At 39.0% G+C, this 18,160-nt stretch overlaps 4 protein-coding genes across 4 annotated transcripts; all 4 read right to left on the reverse strand.

Annotated features, from left to right (window-relative positions):
- Positions 1 to 4,749: 4,749 nt before the first annotated feature.
- LOC141007254 (odorant receptor 131-2-like) lies at positions 4,750 to 5,643 on the reverse strand. Its single transcript, XM_073479602.1, has one exon. It carries the CDS (start codon positions 5,641 to 5,643, stop codon positions 4,750 to 4,752), a length of 894 nt encoding a protein of 297 aa, XP_073335703.1.
- Positions 5,644 to 8,258: 2,615 nt separating this feature from the next.
- Positions 8,259 to 9,155, reverse strand: LOC141007255 (odorant receptor 131-2-like). Its single transcript, XM_073479603.1, has one exon. It carries the CDS (start codon positions 9,153 to 9,155, stop codon positions 8,259 to 8,261), a length of 897 nt encoding a protein of 298 aa, XP_073335704.1.
- A 2,614-nt stretch (positions 9,156 to 11,769) lies between these two features.
- LOC141007257 (odorant receptor 131-2-like) lies at positions 11,770 to 12,666 on the reverse strand. The gene has a single exon (XM_073479606.1). The coding sequence runs from the start codon at positions 12,664 to 12,666 to the stop codon at positions 11,770 to 11,772; it is 897 nt and encodes a 298-aa protein (XP_073335707.1).
- Positions 12,667 to 15,279: 2,613 nt separating this feature from the next.
- LOC141007258 (odorant receptor 131-2-like) lies at positions 15,280 to 16,176 on the reverse strand. Its single transcript, XM_073479607.1, has one exon. The coding sequence runs from the start codon at positions 16,174 to 16,176 to the stop codon at positions 15,280 to 15,282; it is 897 nt and encodes a 298-aa protein (XP_073335708.1).
- Positions 16,177 to 18,160: the final 1,984 nt, after the last annotated feature.

Below are 18,160 nucleotides of genomic sequence, written 5' to 3' on the forward strand. Positions count from 1 at the left end.
TATTGTTATCACTCCTACCTGTGTTTGTCCTGTTAGGACAACTCGAAACGTCTGCAGTAAAAAAAGGCTGACACCGTTCATCCTGGCGTGGTTCCCTTAGAGATGAACATTTATACCTCTGTGGGGTATAGTAATGCATCTGTGGTATTCATGGTGGTACATATTTCACTGTTCACTGTTTGCAAATTTCTAAAAATGGTTATATTGTCTAATTTTCTCTCTAGAGATACACTGTCATTGGTGATACCTAACTGAATTTTATAAATGACACTTAAAGGTTGTTGAGAATGTCAATATTGCTGTTAGTGGTGAATTGTAGCTGCATGGGTCTGTTATGCAGACATATGTTGTTAGTGCTCATAATCAACAAGTTAATCTTTGCAAAGCAAATGTGGGTGGGATGTGATGGGGGCTGGAGGGCAGCACCCCCTTCTACTGAGGGAAAGATAACCAGGTCAGTGCTTTAATTTGAGTCTCAGTGCTGTCCTTTGGAGAGCCACGAGGGATACAATTACTCTCCCACCATCCCATTCATCTGCTACTCCGCAGTGCAAGCGTTTGTGTGTGTGAGTGTGCTCGTCAGCACGTCTTTTCTTTAATCCATCTCGAAGTGGGTAAAATGAGTGCATTGAATATTCTCATTGTTCTAAAGTTCAGTCTGAAGATCTCGCCTTGAGTGCAGTGCATCAACATGAAAGCCATATGCTGCTGCGACAAAGAATTTTATGATGAGGGATCGAGAGGAGCCGACTTACAGACTGTATGATTCAATTAAGGGGCTTCTTCTAAAATCACAGACATATTTGAATTTTTACATGATAAAGTTTCCCGCTGACTTTTCCACAACCCCTCCTCTTGGAGCAGCAGACTTTTCCATCAAATGCAATTTAGACATGATGAGCTCGACTATTATATCCTTTCTCCCCCCTCTTTGTTTCATATTTCCTTTTTCTTTCATCAGCAGCTAATTTTTCAAATACGATTTCCACCGCTTTCTTATGACAAACGAATATGTCCAGTTCTTGCCAAATCAACAAACACAGTGAAATGTTTTGTAACTGCTAGGGTTTTCAGATAAAGAATTTAGGGGTAGCGGACAAAAAAATCAGTATCAATGTAGTAGGTTCAATATTGTAGGGGAAAAAGTGAAGTCTTAATTCTGTATGTATAACATGAGCATCATAACAGAAAGGATGACTATAGTCAAGATTCAAGATTCAAAAATGCTAATTGTCATATGCAGAGTTTCCAAACGGCACAACGAAATTCTTCCATTGCCTTCCACTCTGAATGCCGTTTTACAATGAAAAACTTATGAAGTTAAAGGGGCACTGTGTAGTTTTTAAAAGAAGAAATTCGTAACTCTAATATTTACAAAATGAATGAGGTAAAAATACAAATACAGAAATATTTATTTTTTCCGTAACTAAATAAACAAGCTGTTCTCAGAGGGAAATAAGGTCCCCAGAGCTAGAAAGGTGGCAGGGTCCGCCAAATGTAAACAAAGTAAAACAGAATGAAATTCAGTTAATTCAGTCACGAAAACAAAGAGAGTTTGTTTATTTAGTTTGTTTAGGCATTAAAAAATCAGTCAATGAAGATCTTTCTCTTCTGATTACCAAAAAAGTAAAGAAATATGAGAACAATAACAAAAATAAGGTACAAACATTTACAGAAGACGTCCAATATGCAAATATGTAGCATCGGTACCAATATATGGTATAATACAAATGTGCAGTATCATACAGTACGAATATCCAATGATTCAGTGCAATGCATGTTAGTGCAAAATATGCGTGCTGTCATTGACAATCTGTGCAAAAACTACACACATACGGTGGGTAGTTGCAGTTGTGTGTATGTCTGTGTGGGCCTGGGGATGGGGGTGGGGGGCAAGTGAAGTGTCCAGTATGTTGACACAGTCTGAACAACATGCAGCCACCTAAACACAATAAGAACTTCTTTCACAATAGCATTTTTTGTGGGCTACTGCACTGGTTTGCATTATATTGTGCAAGCATTCTTGGTATTTCATCCCCGTCTACTGTTTAAAGTTTTCCCAGGCTGGTAAAAAAGTTGGTTTTCGGTGTCATAACTCTCCAGTTTTCTTGAGAATATTTTCTGATAGGATAGAGTTGGGTTTGTTTACTTGCACGTAGCCCAGAAATACACAATAGTCATTGCTTAAACCTTTTTGTCTGAAAAAGTAATAGTGCTACTTGCTAAAGTCGGATCTTCAAATGCTGATCAAAATAAGCTTTCTGTTCAGAGATAATTCTATTTTCTGGATGCACTCCCTGTGAGCACAACAGCCCGTGGAAATGCCACAACACAGTGGAAACAGTGACACATAACCTGTGTGACCAAAAATAAAACAGGGGCCTGTGTTTATGTAGCTCGCCATTATTAAACCAAAGCCACAGACTCCATTTTCTTAGTTGAGGATGTGAAGAATTTTGTGATCATGATAAGAAACTCTCCCTCCTGGTCTCACTCTAAACTAAAGCTGCTTTCTGTCACCAGGTATTTTCTCTCTCTGGAATGTTTTTCAACCCTTCAAGTGCTCTTTCATGAAGGCCAGAGAGGTATTGAGAGGGCTTCAGGATTGTGACGGAGTAAAGATCGGTTAAATTAGTCCACCTCCCGCTCAGACGCTTCTTTTCTTCTGTGGGTCAGCACCTCCCTCCCTGTTTACCCACATAAATTGGTCTCTCTCTGCTCTCTGTCTCTATGCTCTCTGCTACACAAGTGTCCATCTGGACTGTGAGAAAGAGGAGGGGATAGGAATTTCATCAATATCACCAAGTTACTGAACAGCCCCATTTTTCACAACATCATAGAAGTTTCCACAGCTGCTATATGCTTTTATAAAGACTAAAAAGTTACCATAAGCTTACATATTAAAGACTGAAAGTACACACTGTGGTAGTTATCACCTTAGTGAACTATTTCCAAACCAAAAGTGACCTCTGCTGGCTGAGAGGCTGAATTACACCCAGCAGGATTTACATCTCGCTTTGAAAATGTGCCTTTACATCTTATAACATCCCTCCTTTCTCAGTGTAAACTTGTGACTTATGACTTTTGGTCCAATTGTTATAAAACATTCAACTTATTGTATGATCACAATATTGGAGGCAGTAGACAGTGATTAGTGACGACTACTTTAAAAATGTTGACTTGTCCTGTCAGATTTCATAATATTTGGTGTCCAGAAGCTTAAGTAATTTGTTGTATTCCAGTGATATTTGTTATTTTGAAATATGTGTTTAAATCTACGGGTATAGAATTGATCTTATCTTTCAGTAATTCTCATAGTAAGTTTACATCGGAACAACACCATTGGTAATATACATTTGACAAACTAAAAATCTCATCTCTATCCATTCGTTTACAAAACTTCTTTTCATAAAAAAACCCTATATGTTCCACATCCGTTGCATACTAATGAATGGCATTTCTGAGTGGCGTAACCTTTAAAATATGTATAGTATAAAATATAATATATTGCCTACAGGAAGAGACTATGCCGTATGAATGTTAATAAAGAGAGTACAAAATAAGCAAAAAGGAGCTGCAGCAACAGAAGGGTTTACTTTTTATTCAATTAATGACCTCAAGGATTAATCACATTAACTGCTATCATTGCATGTGCTTCTGAAACATACTATCACAGGCATGGTAAACAGGATGAAATGACAACCTACCAACACATGAAGGATGGATTTTGTCACAGTTTCATGCTCCTTATACATTCTGTGAATTAGTGTTGATCTGTTTTGCACAACTAGTGTCATATTGTGTTAGGAAAAGGGCCTTTCTTCCTAATGATGTCAAAAAAGAGAGATTATAATATATATTCACTAAAATCTGGCACTGTTCACTTCATATATATTCACCTTAACGACAAAAGCGAATTAAAATTGCATTATGCAAACATGAAATGTCAAATATTTCTGTGCAAAGCTACTATTGACCTGTTGCTTCCACAGTAACATTGTAGCTGATGTGAGTTATATATGGATAAGAAGCATTAAGCAGTAGACTGTGTATGTTAAAACATTGTTCCCCATCATCACTGAACCTGAACTATTTATTCAAAGATGCTCAAATACTTTTTCCTACCAATGGCACAACGCTAAAGTAAGTGATGAGAAACACATTTTTTTCATAGTGCCATCACTGATACTACAAATCAGTCTTGTTTATGATATAAAAACAGTAAATTATGTATAAAAGAGAAACAGTCAAGCCACAGTGCAGGAAACAGAATAACCAATTTGAAATTCACTACTTTTATGTATAAAACCTTGATAAACACTTGAAAAACAGTTCCCCTTAACTTTAAATATAATAATTGAATAAAGAGACTTGATTAGGGGAAACATCTGCATGAATTTACTTTTTAATTATACACAGAGACTCAACATGATAGAAAAACTTTGTATTGCATGTCACACATTACATTGAACTTATGTACTAAAATAAGATGGAACATTTACATGAAATAAAACACTTAAAATGCCTGTTTTAGGCTAGTTATTTTTTTGAGTGTACAATATCTTAAATCTTCTGAGGGAAACAGACAACATATGATAAATAATAATAATGATTATAATGATTTAAACTACATTCTTAATTCTGACCTGAATCTGAGCAGATACATTCGACTATATCACACACAAAAGTCAATCACAGGAAATAACAAACTTTCCAGCTGCAGATATATGTTTCCTTTACCTAAAAAATTCAGGACTTAGGAAATGTCATGTTAGTGATTTTGAAGCCAAAGGTGAAATAGTATATAAAGACATGTCTGAAGGTCTGATCTCTGAGGCCGTATATGAGTGGGCTCAAACACTTTGGGAAAATGATGAGAACTACAAAGAGGGCAAACTGTTGGCTGGGATTTATAATAGAAAACATAGTGGAGGTGAGACACAGGCCTAGCTGAAACAGATGCAACAGCACTGTCTTATGGGCCTTGCTGGCCTCATGGACATTGGCAGAGGCTGACTTCACAGTAATCATGATAGCAATGTATGTATAGATGATAATAATGCTCACTAATACAAAATTCAGGATGTTGAAGACCATAGATAAAGTTAAATAAACCTGTAGCCGGAAGACATTTGGTATGCTGCAGTACACCGGCACAGTAAAGCTTGTGTTCTCTAGTCGGATGAAAAGGGAAAGCAGGGTGAATGCTTCCAAAGACGCCACCGTCCACATAACAGCAATGGCCACACCTGTCCTCCTGGCAGTGGCAATTTCAACATGCCTCAGTGGGAAACAAACGGCAACATATCTCTCCAGAGACATCACAGCGAGGTTGAGGGGTGACATCTTTACAGTGATGCTTGCAAACAGTGTGACAAAAACACAAACATAACTGATTATTTGGACGGTGGTCACAGCAAAGATAAACAGTAAAACAGACACCAGCACCTGCAGAGACTCAGTGAGCAGCAAATGACCAAACAGGATGTAACGAGAAGACTCCAGGAGGACAGGCTTCCTCAGCACGGCAAACAGCATGACGCCGTTCACATACAGAAAGAAAATGCCTGGCAGTATAGACAAAGTTTTGACAGACTTCTGAAACCGCAGCAACGCCTGGGTGACTTCTGTTGTGTCATTCATGACCACAGCTTCATGCAACACACAAACACAACCAACTAATGCTTAATGAACAGCTCTGAATCCTGAAGCATGTTCAGGAATATTCTGCAAACAACATATTAAAGAAGCACGTTCGCCTGGAAACATTTTCAGGGGTTAAAATACCAAAAGACTTTACATTTAGACAGCATCATAATAAAACAGAATCTATGAAGATCAAGTCATGATAAACACATTTTCTACTGATTTGGTCTGATGTCATTTGACGAATCTGAGGAATGAATCAACCTCCAGCCCATCATGTCCTTTAGTAATAATCTGTGTCTTGATGTCATCACCACCACAACCAGTCAGAGCTCTGTGTTGTTTGTTGTTTCTATGGAGGAGGGTTTGAGAAGTTGTGTCCTACAAGAGAAGTTAATATTTACACTTTTCCTTATTTACAGTAGAATAAATATATATCGCATTTCTCCTTCTTTGTTTTCTCACATTTGCCAAAATCCAGTTTTGTCTCTCATGTGACCATTGACCACTTGAGAAACTAAAATGAAATTAAAACCATACATAAGCATGAAGGCATATGGGCAAATACTGTGGCCACTGACTGTAGAAATAGTGGGCAGAGTCACTGTGACATCACCCATAGGTTTCTGAAGGGCCGGAATGAAGCTCAAAGCGGGTGGTACTGGCCGTCACCATCTTGGAAGTACCTGACACCGCATAACTCCTGGATAATGAAAAGTGGGCAAAGAGGTTGAGTGTGGTTAAACAAGCGCTAACAAGCTACCAATGTTCACAGAGAAGCGAATTTCGCCTCAGGTTGCTTGTGTGAGTTTGATCGTGGGATCATTTGTGTTTATTTGAGTTGACCACCGGTTTATTTGCCCCAAACAGCCTGAATACCTTACTGTATGTTAGCTGCAAGCTAGCGAGCAAGTACAGGCACCAACAGTGTGTGTCTGTGCTTGAGCTCAGTTTAGTTGTGTCTGATCGTGGTTCGCACTCACCAGATTCTCTGTTTCTTTCTGTTATACCGTAGTGCCTTTTCTTTTTAACGTCTCCTCTCTGTATGTTAATAAAGTAAAGTACATTTTCCCTCCATTCAGCAGGTAAATAAGAGACGACTAAAGTACATTACAGGGGATTTTTGGGAAGCTCCGCTGCTCATTGCAGCAGACTGTTTGAGAAGCGAGTTAAATCTACTTTTTAATCCCAAAAGCTTAAAAAGCTAACTCTGTGCTCTCCTTGACTCCGGGTGTTTATTCCTCCAGGAGCTCCAGACTCCAGCCGTCTCCTCCAAAGCTCTTCGGCTCCAGCAGCTGTCTGCCAGTTAATGCTAACAGAGTTGCTTGTTAGTCCACAAAAACAACATCTGTCCCTCAGTTAACCACACAGCAAGCATATTATTTGTCCCTTTTTGCATTTAAAAGGCACCATTAACACAGCAGAGAGGAGAAGATCAGTGACTGGAATCAGCTGAGGTGAAGCCCAGACAACAGCTTGCAGCTAGCTGTCACTCAATGAGGCCACGCCCTCAAGTATGCATAACTATAAGCCTTAATATTTAAATATATATAAATAAATGTATGTGAGTGAGTTATGATATAAAAATTCAACCCCATACAGTTGTCATGCGTGGGGAAATAAGCTATAGAGTGCTGTAGGGATTGTAAATTGATCGATCTACAAGTTGTTAAGTTTAAGTTTAAGAATAGTTTGCAAATAAAGTCTGCCACTGACTAAAGTTAGCCACTTGTTAGTGGCTGACATTTTAAAACTGTCTACTGTTTATAAGAGGAGCTGCAATGACTGGAATCGTCGAAGCTCCCCCTCAACTCCTGTTGCTTCCACAGTAACATTGTAGCTGATGTGAGTTATATATGGATAAGAAGCATTAAGCAGTAGAGTGTGTGTATGTTAAAACATTGTTCCCCATCATCACTGAACCTGAACTATTTATTTTAAGATGCTCAATTACTTTTTCCTACCAATGACACAACTTTAAAGTAAGTGATGAGAAACACATTTTTTTTCATAGTACCATCACTGATACTACAAATCAGTCTCGTTTATGATATAAAAACAGTAAATTATGTATTAAAAGAGAAATAATAGCTACTGTAGCTTGAAACAGTCAAGCCACAGTGCAGGAAACAGAATAACCAATTTGAAATTCACTACTTTTATGTATAAAACTTTAATAAACACTTGAAAAACAGTTCCCCTTAACTTTAAATATAATAATTGAATAAAGAGACTTGACTAGGGGATACGTCTGCATGAATTTACTTTTTAATTATACACAGAGACTCAACATGATAGAAAAACTTTGTATTGCATGTCACACATTACATTGAACTTATGTACTAAAATAAGATGGAACATTTACATGAAATAAAACACTTAAAATGCCTGTTTTAGGCTAGTTATTTTTTTGAGTGTACAATATCTTAAATCTTCTGAGGGAAACAGACAACATATGATAAATAATAATAATGATTATAATGATTTAAACCACATTCTTAATTCTGACCTGAATCTGAGCAGATACATTCGGCTATATCACACACAAAAGTCAATCACAGGAAGAAACAAACTTTCCAGCTGCAGATATATGTTTCCTTTACCTAAAAAATTCAGGAATTGTTAGGAAATGTCATGTTAGTGATTTTGAAGCCAAAGGTGAAATAGTATATAAAGACATGTCTGAAGGTCTGATCTCTGAGGCCGTATATGAGTGGGCTCAAACACTTTGGGAAAATGATGAGAACTACAAAGAGGGCAAACTGTTGGCTGGAATTTATAATAGAAAACATAGTGGAGGTGAGACACAGGCCTAGCTGAAACAGATGCAACAGCACTGTCTTATGGGCCTTGCTGGCCTCATGGACATTGGCAGAGGCTGACTTCACAGTAATCATGATAGCAATGTATGTATAGATGATAATAATGCTCACTAATACAAAATTCAGGATGTTGAAGACCTTAGATAAAGTAAAATAAATCTGTAGCCGGAAGACATTTGGCATGCTGCAGTACACTGGCACAGTAAAGCTTGTGCTCTCGAGTCGGATGAAAAGGGAAAGCAGGGTGAATGCTTCCAAAGACGCCACCGTCCACATAACAGCAAAGGCCACACCTGTCCTCCTGGTAGTGGCAATTTCAACATGCCTCAGTGGGAAACAAACGGCAACATATCTCTCCAGAGACATCACAGCGAGGTTTAGGGGTGACATCTTTATAGTGATGCTTGCAAACAGTGTGACAAAAACACAAGCATAACTGATCATTCGGACATTGGTCACAGCAAAGATATACAGTAAAACAGACACCAGCAACTGCAGAGACTCAGTGAGCAGCAAATGACCAAACAGGATGTAACGAGAGGACTCCAGGAGGACAGGCTTCCTCAGCACGGCAAACAGCATGACGCCGTTCACATACAGAAAGAAAATGCATGGCAGCATAGTCAAAGTTTTGACAGACTTCTGAAACCGCAGCAACGCCTGGGTGACTTCTGTTGTGTCATTCATGACCACAGCTTCATGCAACACACAAACACAACCAACTAATGCTTAATGAACAGCTCTGAATCCTGAAGCATGTTCAGGAATATTCTGCAAACAACATATTAAAGAAGCACGTTCGCCTGGAAACATTTTCAGGGGTTAAAATACCAAAAGACTTTACATTTAGACAGCATCATAATAAAACAGAATCTATGAAGATCAAGTCATGATAAACACATTTTCTACTGATTTGGTCTGATGTCATTTGACGAATCTGAGGAATGAATCAACCTCCAGCCCATCATGTCCTTTAGTAATAATCTATGTCTTGATGTCATCACCACCACAACCAGTCAGAGCTCTGTGTTGTTTGTTGTTTCTATGGAGGAGGGTTTGAGAAGTTGTGTCCTACAAGAGAAGTTAATATTTACATTTTTCCTTATTTACAGTAGAATAAATATATATCGCATTTCTCCTTCTTTGTTTTCTCACATTTGCCAAAATCCAGTTTTGTCTCTCATGTGACCATTGACCACTTGAGAAACTAAAATGAAATTAAAACCATATATAAGCATGAAGGCATATGGGCAAATACTGTGGCCACTGACTGTAGAAATAGTGGGCAGAGTCACTGTGACATCACCCATAGGTTTCTGAAGGGCCGGAATGAAGCTCAAAGCGGGTAGTACCGGCCGTCACCATCTTGGCAGTACCTGACACCGCATAACTCCTGGCTAATCAAAAGTGGGCAAAGAGGTTGAGTGTGGTTAAACAAGCCCTAACAAGCTACCAATGTTCACAGAGAAGCGAATTTCGCCTCAGGTTGCTTGTGTGAGTTTGATCGTGGGATCATTTGTGTTTATTTGAGTTGACCACCGGTTTATTTGCCCCAAACAGCCTGAATACCTTACTGTATGTTAGCTGCAAGCTAGCGAGCAAGTACAGGCACCAACAGTGTGTGTCTGTGCTTGAGCTCAGTTTAGTTGTGTCTGATCGTGGTTCGCACTCACCAGATTCTCTGTTTCTTTCTGTTATACCGTAGTGCCTTTTCTTTTTAACGTCTCCTCTCTGTATGTTAATAAAGTAAAGTACAGTTTCCCTCCATTCAGCAGGTAAATAAGAGACGACTAAAGTACATTACAGGGGATTTTTGGGAAGCTCCGCTGCTCATTGCAGCAGACTGTTTGAGAAGCGAGTTAAATCTACTTTTTAATCCCAAAAGCTTAAAAAGCTAACTCTGTGCTCTCCTTGACTCCGGGTGTTTATTCCTCCAGGAGCTCCAGACTCCAGCCGTCTCCTCCAAAGCTCTTCGGCTCCAGCAGCTGTCTGCCAGTTAATGCTAACAGAGTTGCTTGTTAGTCCACAAAAACAACATCTGTCCCTCAGTTAACCACACAGCAAGCATATTATTTGTCCCATTTTGCATTTAAAAGGCACCATTAACACAGCAGAGAGGAGAAGATCAGTGACTGGAATCAGCTGAGGTGAAGCCCAGACAACAGCTTGCAGCTAGCTGTCACTCAATGAGGCCACGCCCTCAAGTATGCATAACTATAAGCCTTAATATTTAAATATATATAAATAAATGTATGTGAGTGAGTTATGATATAAAAATTCAACCCCATACAGTTGTCATGCGTGGGGAAATAAGCTATAGAGTGCTGTAGGGATTGTAAATTGATCGATCTACAAGTTGTTAAGTTTAAGTTTAAGAATAGTTTGCAAATAAAGTCTGCCACTGACTAAAGTTAGCCACTTGTTAGCGGCTGACATTTTTAAACTGTCTACTGTTTATAAGAGGAGCTGCAATGACTGGAATCGTCGAAGCTCCCCCTCAACTCCTGTTGCTTCCACAGTAACATTGTAGCTGATGTGAGTTATATATGGATAAGAAGCATTAAGCAGTAGAGTGTGTGTATGTTAAAACATTGTTCCCCATCATCACTGAACCTGAACTATTTATTTTAAGATGCTCAATTACTTTTTCCTACCAATGACACAACTTTAAAGTAAGTGATGAGAAACACATTTTTTTCATAGTACCATCACTGATACTACAAATCAGTCTTGTTTATGATATAAAAACAGTAAATTATGTATTAAAAGAGAAATAATAGCTACTGTAGCTTGAAACAGTCAAGCCACAGTGCAGGAAACAGAATAACCAATTTGAAATTCACTACTTTTATGTATAAAACCTTGATAAACTCTTGAAAAACAGTTCCCCTTAACTTTAAATATAATAATTGAATAAAGAGACTTGACTAGGGGATACGTCTGCATGAATTTACTTTTTAATTATACACAGAGACTCAACATGATAGAAAAACTTTGTATTGCATGTCACACATTACATTGAACTTATGTACTAAAATAAGATGGAACATTTACATGAAATAAAACACTTAAAATGCCTGTTTTAGGCTAGTTATTTTTTTGAGTGTACAATATCTTAAATCTTCTGAGGGAAACAGACAACATATGATAAATAATAATAATGATTATAATGATTTAAACCACATTCTTAATTCTGACCTGAATCTGAGCAGATACATTCGGCTATATCACACACAAAAGTCAATCACAGGAAGAAACAAACTTTCCAGCTGCAGATATATGTTTCCTTTACCTAAAAAATTCAGGAATTGTTAGGAAATGTCATGTTAGTGATTTTGAAGCCAAAGGTGAAATAGTATATAAAGACATGTCTGAAGGTCTGATCTCTGAGGCCGTATATGAGTGGGCTCAAACACTTTGGGAAAATGATGAGAACTACAAAGAGGGCAAACTGTTGGCTGGGATTTATAATAGAAAACATAGTGGAGGTGAGACACAGGCCTAGCTGAAACAGATGCAACAGCACTGTCTTATGGGCCTTGCTGGCCTCATGGACATTGGCAGAGGCTGACTTCACAGTAATCATGATAGCAATGTATGTATAGATGATAATAATGCTCACTAATACAAAATTCAGGATGTTGAAGACCTTAGATAAAGTTAAATAAACCTGTAGCCGGAAGACATTTGGTTTGCTGCAGTACACTGGCACAGTAAAGCTTGTGCTCTCGAGTCGGATGAAAAGGGAAAGCAGGGTGAATGCTTCCAAAGACGCCACCGTCCACATAACAGCAAAGGCCACACCTGTCCTCCTGGTAGTGGCAATTTCAACATGCCTCAGTGGGAAACAAACGGCAACATATCTCTCCAGAGACATCACAGCGAGGTTGAGGGGTGACATCTTTACAGTGATGCTTGCAAACAGTGTGACAAAAACACAAGCATAACTGATTATTCGGACGGTGATCACAGCAAAGATGAACAGTAAAACAGACACCAGCACCTGCAGAGACTCAGTGAGCAGCAAATGACCAAACAGGATGTAACGAGAAGACTCCAGGAGGACAGGCTTCCTCAGCACGGCAAACAGCATGACGCCGTTCACATACAGAAAGAAAATGCATGGCAGTATAGACAAAGTTTTGACAGACTTCTGAAACCGCAGCAACGCCTGGGTGACTTCTGTTGTGTCATTCATGACCACAGCTTCATGCAACACACAAACACAACCAACTAATGCTTAATGAACAGCTCTGAATCCTGAAGCATGTTCAGGAATATTCTGCAAACAACATATTAAAGAAGCACGTTCGCCTGGAAACATTTTCAGGGGTTAAAATACCAAAAGACTTTACATTTAGACAGCATCATAATAAAACAGAATCTATGAAGATCAAGTCATGATAAACACATTTTCTACTGATTTGGTCTGATGTCATTTGACGAATCTGAGGAATGAATCAACCTCCAGCCCATCATGTCCTTTAGTAATAATCTGTGTCTTGATGTCATCACCACCACAACCAGTCAGAGCTCTGTGTTGTTTGTTGTTTCTATGGAGGAGGGTTTGAGAAGTTGTGTCCTACAAGAGAAGTTAATATTTACACTTTTCCTTATTTACGGTAGAATAAATATATATCGCATTTCTCCTTCTTTGTTTTCTCACATTTGCCAAAATCCAGTTTTGTCTCTCATGTGACCATTGACCACTTGAGAAACTAAAATGAAATTAAAACCATACATAAGCATGAAGGCATATGGGCAAATACTGTGGCCACTGACTGTAGAAATAGTGGGCAGAGTCACTGTGACATCACCCATAGGTTTCTGAAGGGCCGGAATGAAGCTCAAAGCGGGTGGTACTGGCCGTCACCATCTTGGAAGTACCTGACACCGCATAACTCCTGGCTAATGAAAAGTGGGCAAAGAGGTTGAGTGTGGTTAAACAAGCCCTAACAAGCTACCAATGTTCACAGAGAAGCGAATTTCGCCTCAGGTTGCTTGTGTGAGTTTGATCGTGGGATCATTTGTGTTTATTTGAGTTGACCACCGGTTTATTTGCCCCAAACAGCCTGAATACCTTACTGTATGTTAGCTGCAAGCTAGCGAGCAAGTACAGGCACCAACAGTGTGTGTCTGTGCTTGAGCTCAGTTTAGTTGTGTCTGATCGTGGTTCGCACTCACCAGATTCTCTGTTTCTTTCTGTTATACCGTAGTGCCTTTTCTTTTTAACGTCTCCTCTCTGTATGTTAATAAAGTAAATACATTTTCCCTCCATTCAGCAGGTAAATAAGAGACGACTAAAGTACATTACAGGGGATTTTTGGGAAGCTCCGCTGCTCATTGCAGCAGACTGTTTGAGAAGCGAGTTAAATCTACTTTTTAATCCCAAAAGCTTAAAAAGCTAACTCTGTGCTCTCCTTGACTCCGGGTGTTTATTCCTCCAGGAGCTCCAGACTCCAGCCGTCTCCTCCAAAGCTCTTCGGCTCCAGCAGCTGTCTGCCAGTTAATGCTAACGGAGTTGCTTGTTAGTCCACAAAAACAACATCTGTCCCTCAGTTAACCACACAGCAAGCATATTATTTGTCCCATTTTGCATTTAAAAGGCACCATTAACACAGCAGAGAGGAGAAGATCAGTGACTGGAATCAGCTGAGGTGAAGCCCAGACAACAGCTTGCAGCTAGCTGTCACTCAATGAGGCCACGCCCTCAAGTATGCATAACTATAAGCCTTAATATTTAAATATATATAAATAAATGTATGTGAGTGAGTTATGATATAAAAAGTCAACCCCATACAGTTGTAATGCGTGTGGAAATAAGCTATAGAGTGCTGTAGGGATTGTAAATTGATCGATCTACAAGTTGTTAAGTTTAAGTTTAAGAATAGTTTGCAAATAAAGTCTGCCACTGACTAAAGTTAGCCACTTGTTAGCGGCTGACATTTTTAAACTGTCTACTGTTTATAAGAGGAGCTGCAATGACTGGAATCGTCGAAGCTCCCCCTCAACTCCTGTTGCTTCCACAGTAACATTGTAGCTGATGTGAGTTATATATGGATAAGAAGCATTAAGCAGTAGAGTGTGTGTATGTTAAAACATTGTTCCCCATCATCACTGAACCTGAACTATTTATTTTAAGATGCTCAATTACTTTTTCCTACCAATGACACAACTTTAAAGTAAGTGATGAGAAATACATTTTTTTTCATAGTACCATCACTGATACTACAAATCAGTCTTGTTTATGATATAAAAACAGTAAATTATGTATTAAAAGAGAAATAATAGCTACTGTAGCTTGAAACAGTCAAGCCACAGTGCAGGAAACAGAATAACCAATTTGAAATTCACTACTTTTATGTATAAAACTTTAATAGACACTTGAAAAACAGTTCCCCTTAACTTTAAATATAATAATTGAATAAAGAGACTTTATTAGGGGATACGTCTGCATGAATTTACTTTTTAATTATACACAGAGACTCAACATGATAGAAAAACTTTGTATTGCATGTCACACATTACATTGAACTTATGTACTAAAATAAGATGGAACATTTACATGAAATAAAACACTTAAAATGCCTGTTTTAGGCTAGTTATTTTTTGAGTGTACAATATCTTAAATCTTCTGAGGGAAACAGACAACATATGATAAATAATAATAATGATTATAATGATTTAAACCACATTCTTAATTCTGACCTGAATCTGAGCAGATACATTCGGCTATATCACACACAAAAGTCAATCACAGGAAGAAACAAACTTTCCAGCTGCAGATATATGTTTCCTTTACCTAAAAAATTCAGGAATTGTTAGGAAATGTCATGTTAGTGATTTTGAAGCCAAAGGTGAAATAGTATATAAAGACATGTCTGAAGGTCTGATCTCTGAGGCCGTATATGAGTGGGCTCAAACACTTTGGGAAAATGATGAGAACTACAAAGAGGGCAAACTGTTGGCTGGGATTTATAATAGAAAACATAGTGGAGGTGAGACACAGGCCTAGCTGAAACAGATGCAACAGCACTGTCTTATGGGCCTTGCTGGCCTCATGGACATTGGCAGAGGCTGACTTCACAGTAATCATGATAGCAATGTATGTATAGATGATAATAATGCTCACTAATACAAAATTCAGGATGTTGAAGACCTTAGATAAAGTTAAATAAACCTGTAGCCGGAAGACATTTGGTTTGCTGCAGTACACTGGCACAGTAAAGCTTGTGCTCTCGAGTCGGATGAAAAGGGAAAGCAGGGTGAATGCTTCCAAAGACGCCACCGTCCACATAACAGCAAAGGCCACACCTGTCCTCCTGGTAGTGGCAATTTCAACATGCCTCAGTGGGAAACAAACGGCAACATATCTCTCCAGAGACATCACAGCGAGGTTGAGGGGTGACATCTTTACAGTGATGCTTGCAAACAGTGTGACAAAAACACAAGCATAACTGATTATTCGGACGGTGATCACAGCAAAGATGAACAGTAAAACAGACACCAGCACCTGCAGAGACTCAGTGAGCAGCAAATGACCAAACAGGATGTAACGAGAGGACTCCAGGAGGACAGGCTTCCTCAGCACGGCAAACAGCATGACGCCGTTCACATACAGAAAGAAAATGCATGGCAGTATAGACAAAGTTTTGACAGACTTCTGAAACCGCAGCAACGCCTGGGTGACTTCTGTTGTGTCATTCATGACCACAGCTTCATGCAACACACAAACACAACCAACTAATGCTTAATGAACAGCTCTGAATCCTGAAGCATGTTCAGGAATATTCTGCAAACAACATATTAAAGAAGCACGTTCGCCTGGAAACATTTTCAGGGGTTAAAATACCAAAAGACTTTACATTTAGACAGCATCATAATAAAACAGAATCTATGAAGATCAAGTCATGATAAACACATTTTCTACTGATTTGGTCTGATGTCATTTGACGAATCTGAGGAATGAATCAACCTCCAGCCCATCATGTCCTTTAGTAATAATCTGTGTCTTGATGTCATCACCACCACAACCAGTCAGAGCTCTGTGTTGTTTGTTGTTTCTATGGAGGAGGGTTTGAGAAGTTGTGTCCTACAAGAGAAGTTAATATTTACACTTTTCCTTATTTACAGTAGAATAAATATATATCGCATTTCTCCTTCTTTGTTTTCTCACATTTGCCAAAATCCAGTTTTGTCTCTCATGTGACCATTGACCACTTGAGAAACTAAAATGAAATTAAAACCATACATAAGCATGAAGGCATATGGGCAAATACTGTGGCCACTGACTGTAGAAATAGTGGGCAGAGTCACTGTGACATCACCCATAGGTTTCTGAAGGGCCGGAATGAAGCTCAAAGCGGGTGGTACTGGCCGTCACCATCTTGGCAGTACCTGACACCGCATAACTCCTGGCTAATGAAAAGTGGGCAAAGAGGTTGAGTGTGGTTAAACAAGCGCTAACAAGCTACCAATGTTCACAGAGAAGCGAATTTCGCCTCAGGTTGCTTGTGTGAGTTTGATCGTGGGATCATTTGTGTTTATTTGAGTTGACCACCGGTTTATTTGCCCCAAACAGCCTGAATACCTTACTGTATGTTAGCTGCAAGCTAGCGAGCAAGTACAGGCACCAACAGTGTGTGTCTGTGCTTGAGCTCAGTTTAGTTGTGTCTGATCGTGGTTCGCACTCACCAGATTCTCTGTTTCTTTCTGTTATACCGTAGTGCCTTTTCTTTTTAACGTCTCCTCTCTGTATGTTAATAAAGTAAAGTACATTTTCCCTCCATTCAGCAGGTAAATAAGAGACGACTAAAGTACATTACAGGGGATTTTTGGGAAGCTCCGCTGCTCATTGCAGCGGACTGTTTTAGAAGCGAGTTAAATCTACTTTTTATTCCCAAAAGCTTAAAAAGCTAACTCTGTGCTCTCCTTGATTCCGGGTGTTTATTCCACCAGGAGCTCCAGACTCCAGCCGTCTCCTCCAAAGCTCTTCGGCTCCAGCAGCTGTCTGCCAGTTAATGCTAACAGAGTTGCTTGTTAGTCCACAAAAACAACATCTGTCCCTCAGTTAACCACACAGCAAGCATATTATTTGTCCCATTTTGCATTTAAAAGGCACCATTAACACAGCAGAGAGGAGAAGATCAGTGACTGGAATCAGCTGAGGTGAAGCCCAGACAACAGCTTGCAGCTAGCTGTCACTCAATGAGGCCACGCCCTCAAGTATGCATAACTATAAGCCTTAATATTTAGATATATATAAATAAATGCATGTGAGTGAGTTATGATATAAAAATTCAACCCCATACAGTTGTCATGCGTGGGGAAATAAGCTATAGAGTGCTGTAGGGATTGTAAATTGATCGATCTACAAGTTGTTAAGTTTAAGTTTAAGAATAGTTTGCAAATAAAGTCTGCCACTGACTAAAGTTAGCCACTTGTTAGAGGCTGACATTTTTAAACTGTCTACTGTTTATAAGAGGAGCTGCAATGACTGGAATCGTCGAAGCTCCCCCTCAACTCCTGTTGCTTCCACAGTAACATTGTAGCTGATGTGAGTTATATATGGATAAAAAGCATTAAGCAGTAGAGTGTGTGTATGTTAAAACATTGTTCCCCATCATCACTGAACCTGAACTATTTATTTTAAGATGCTCAAATACTTTTTCCTACCAATGACACAACTTTAA

This window comes from Pagrus major, chromosome 13 (genome assembly GCF_040436345.1).
Source record: "Pagrus major chromosome 13, Pma_NU_1.0".
NCBI classification, from domain to species: domain Eukaryota; kingdom Metazoa; phylum Chordata; class Actinopteri; order Spariformes; family Sparidae; genus Pagrus; species Pagrus major.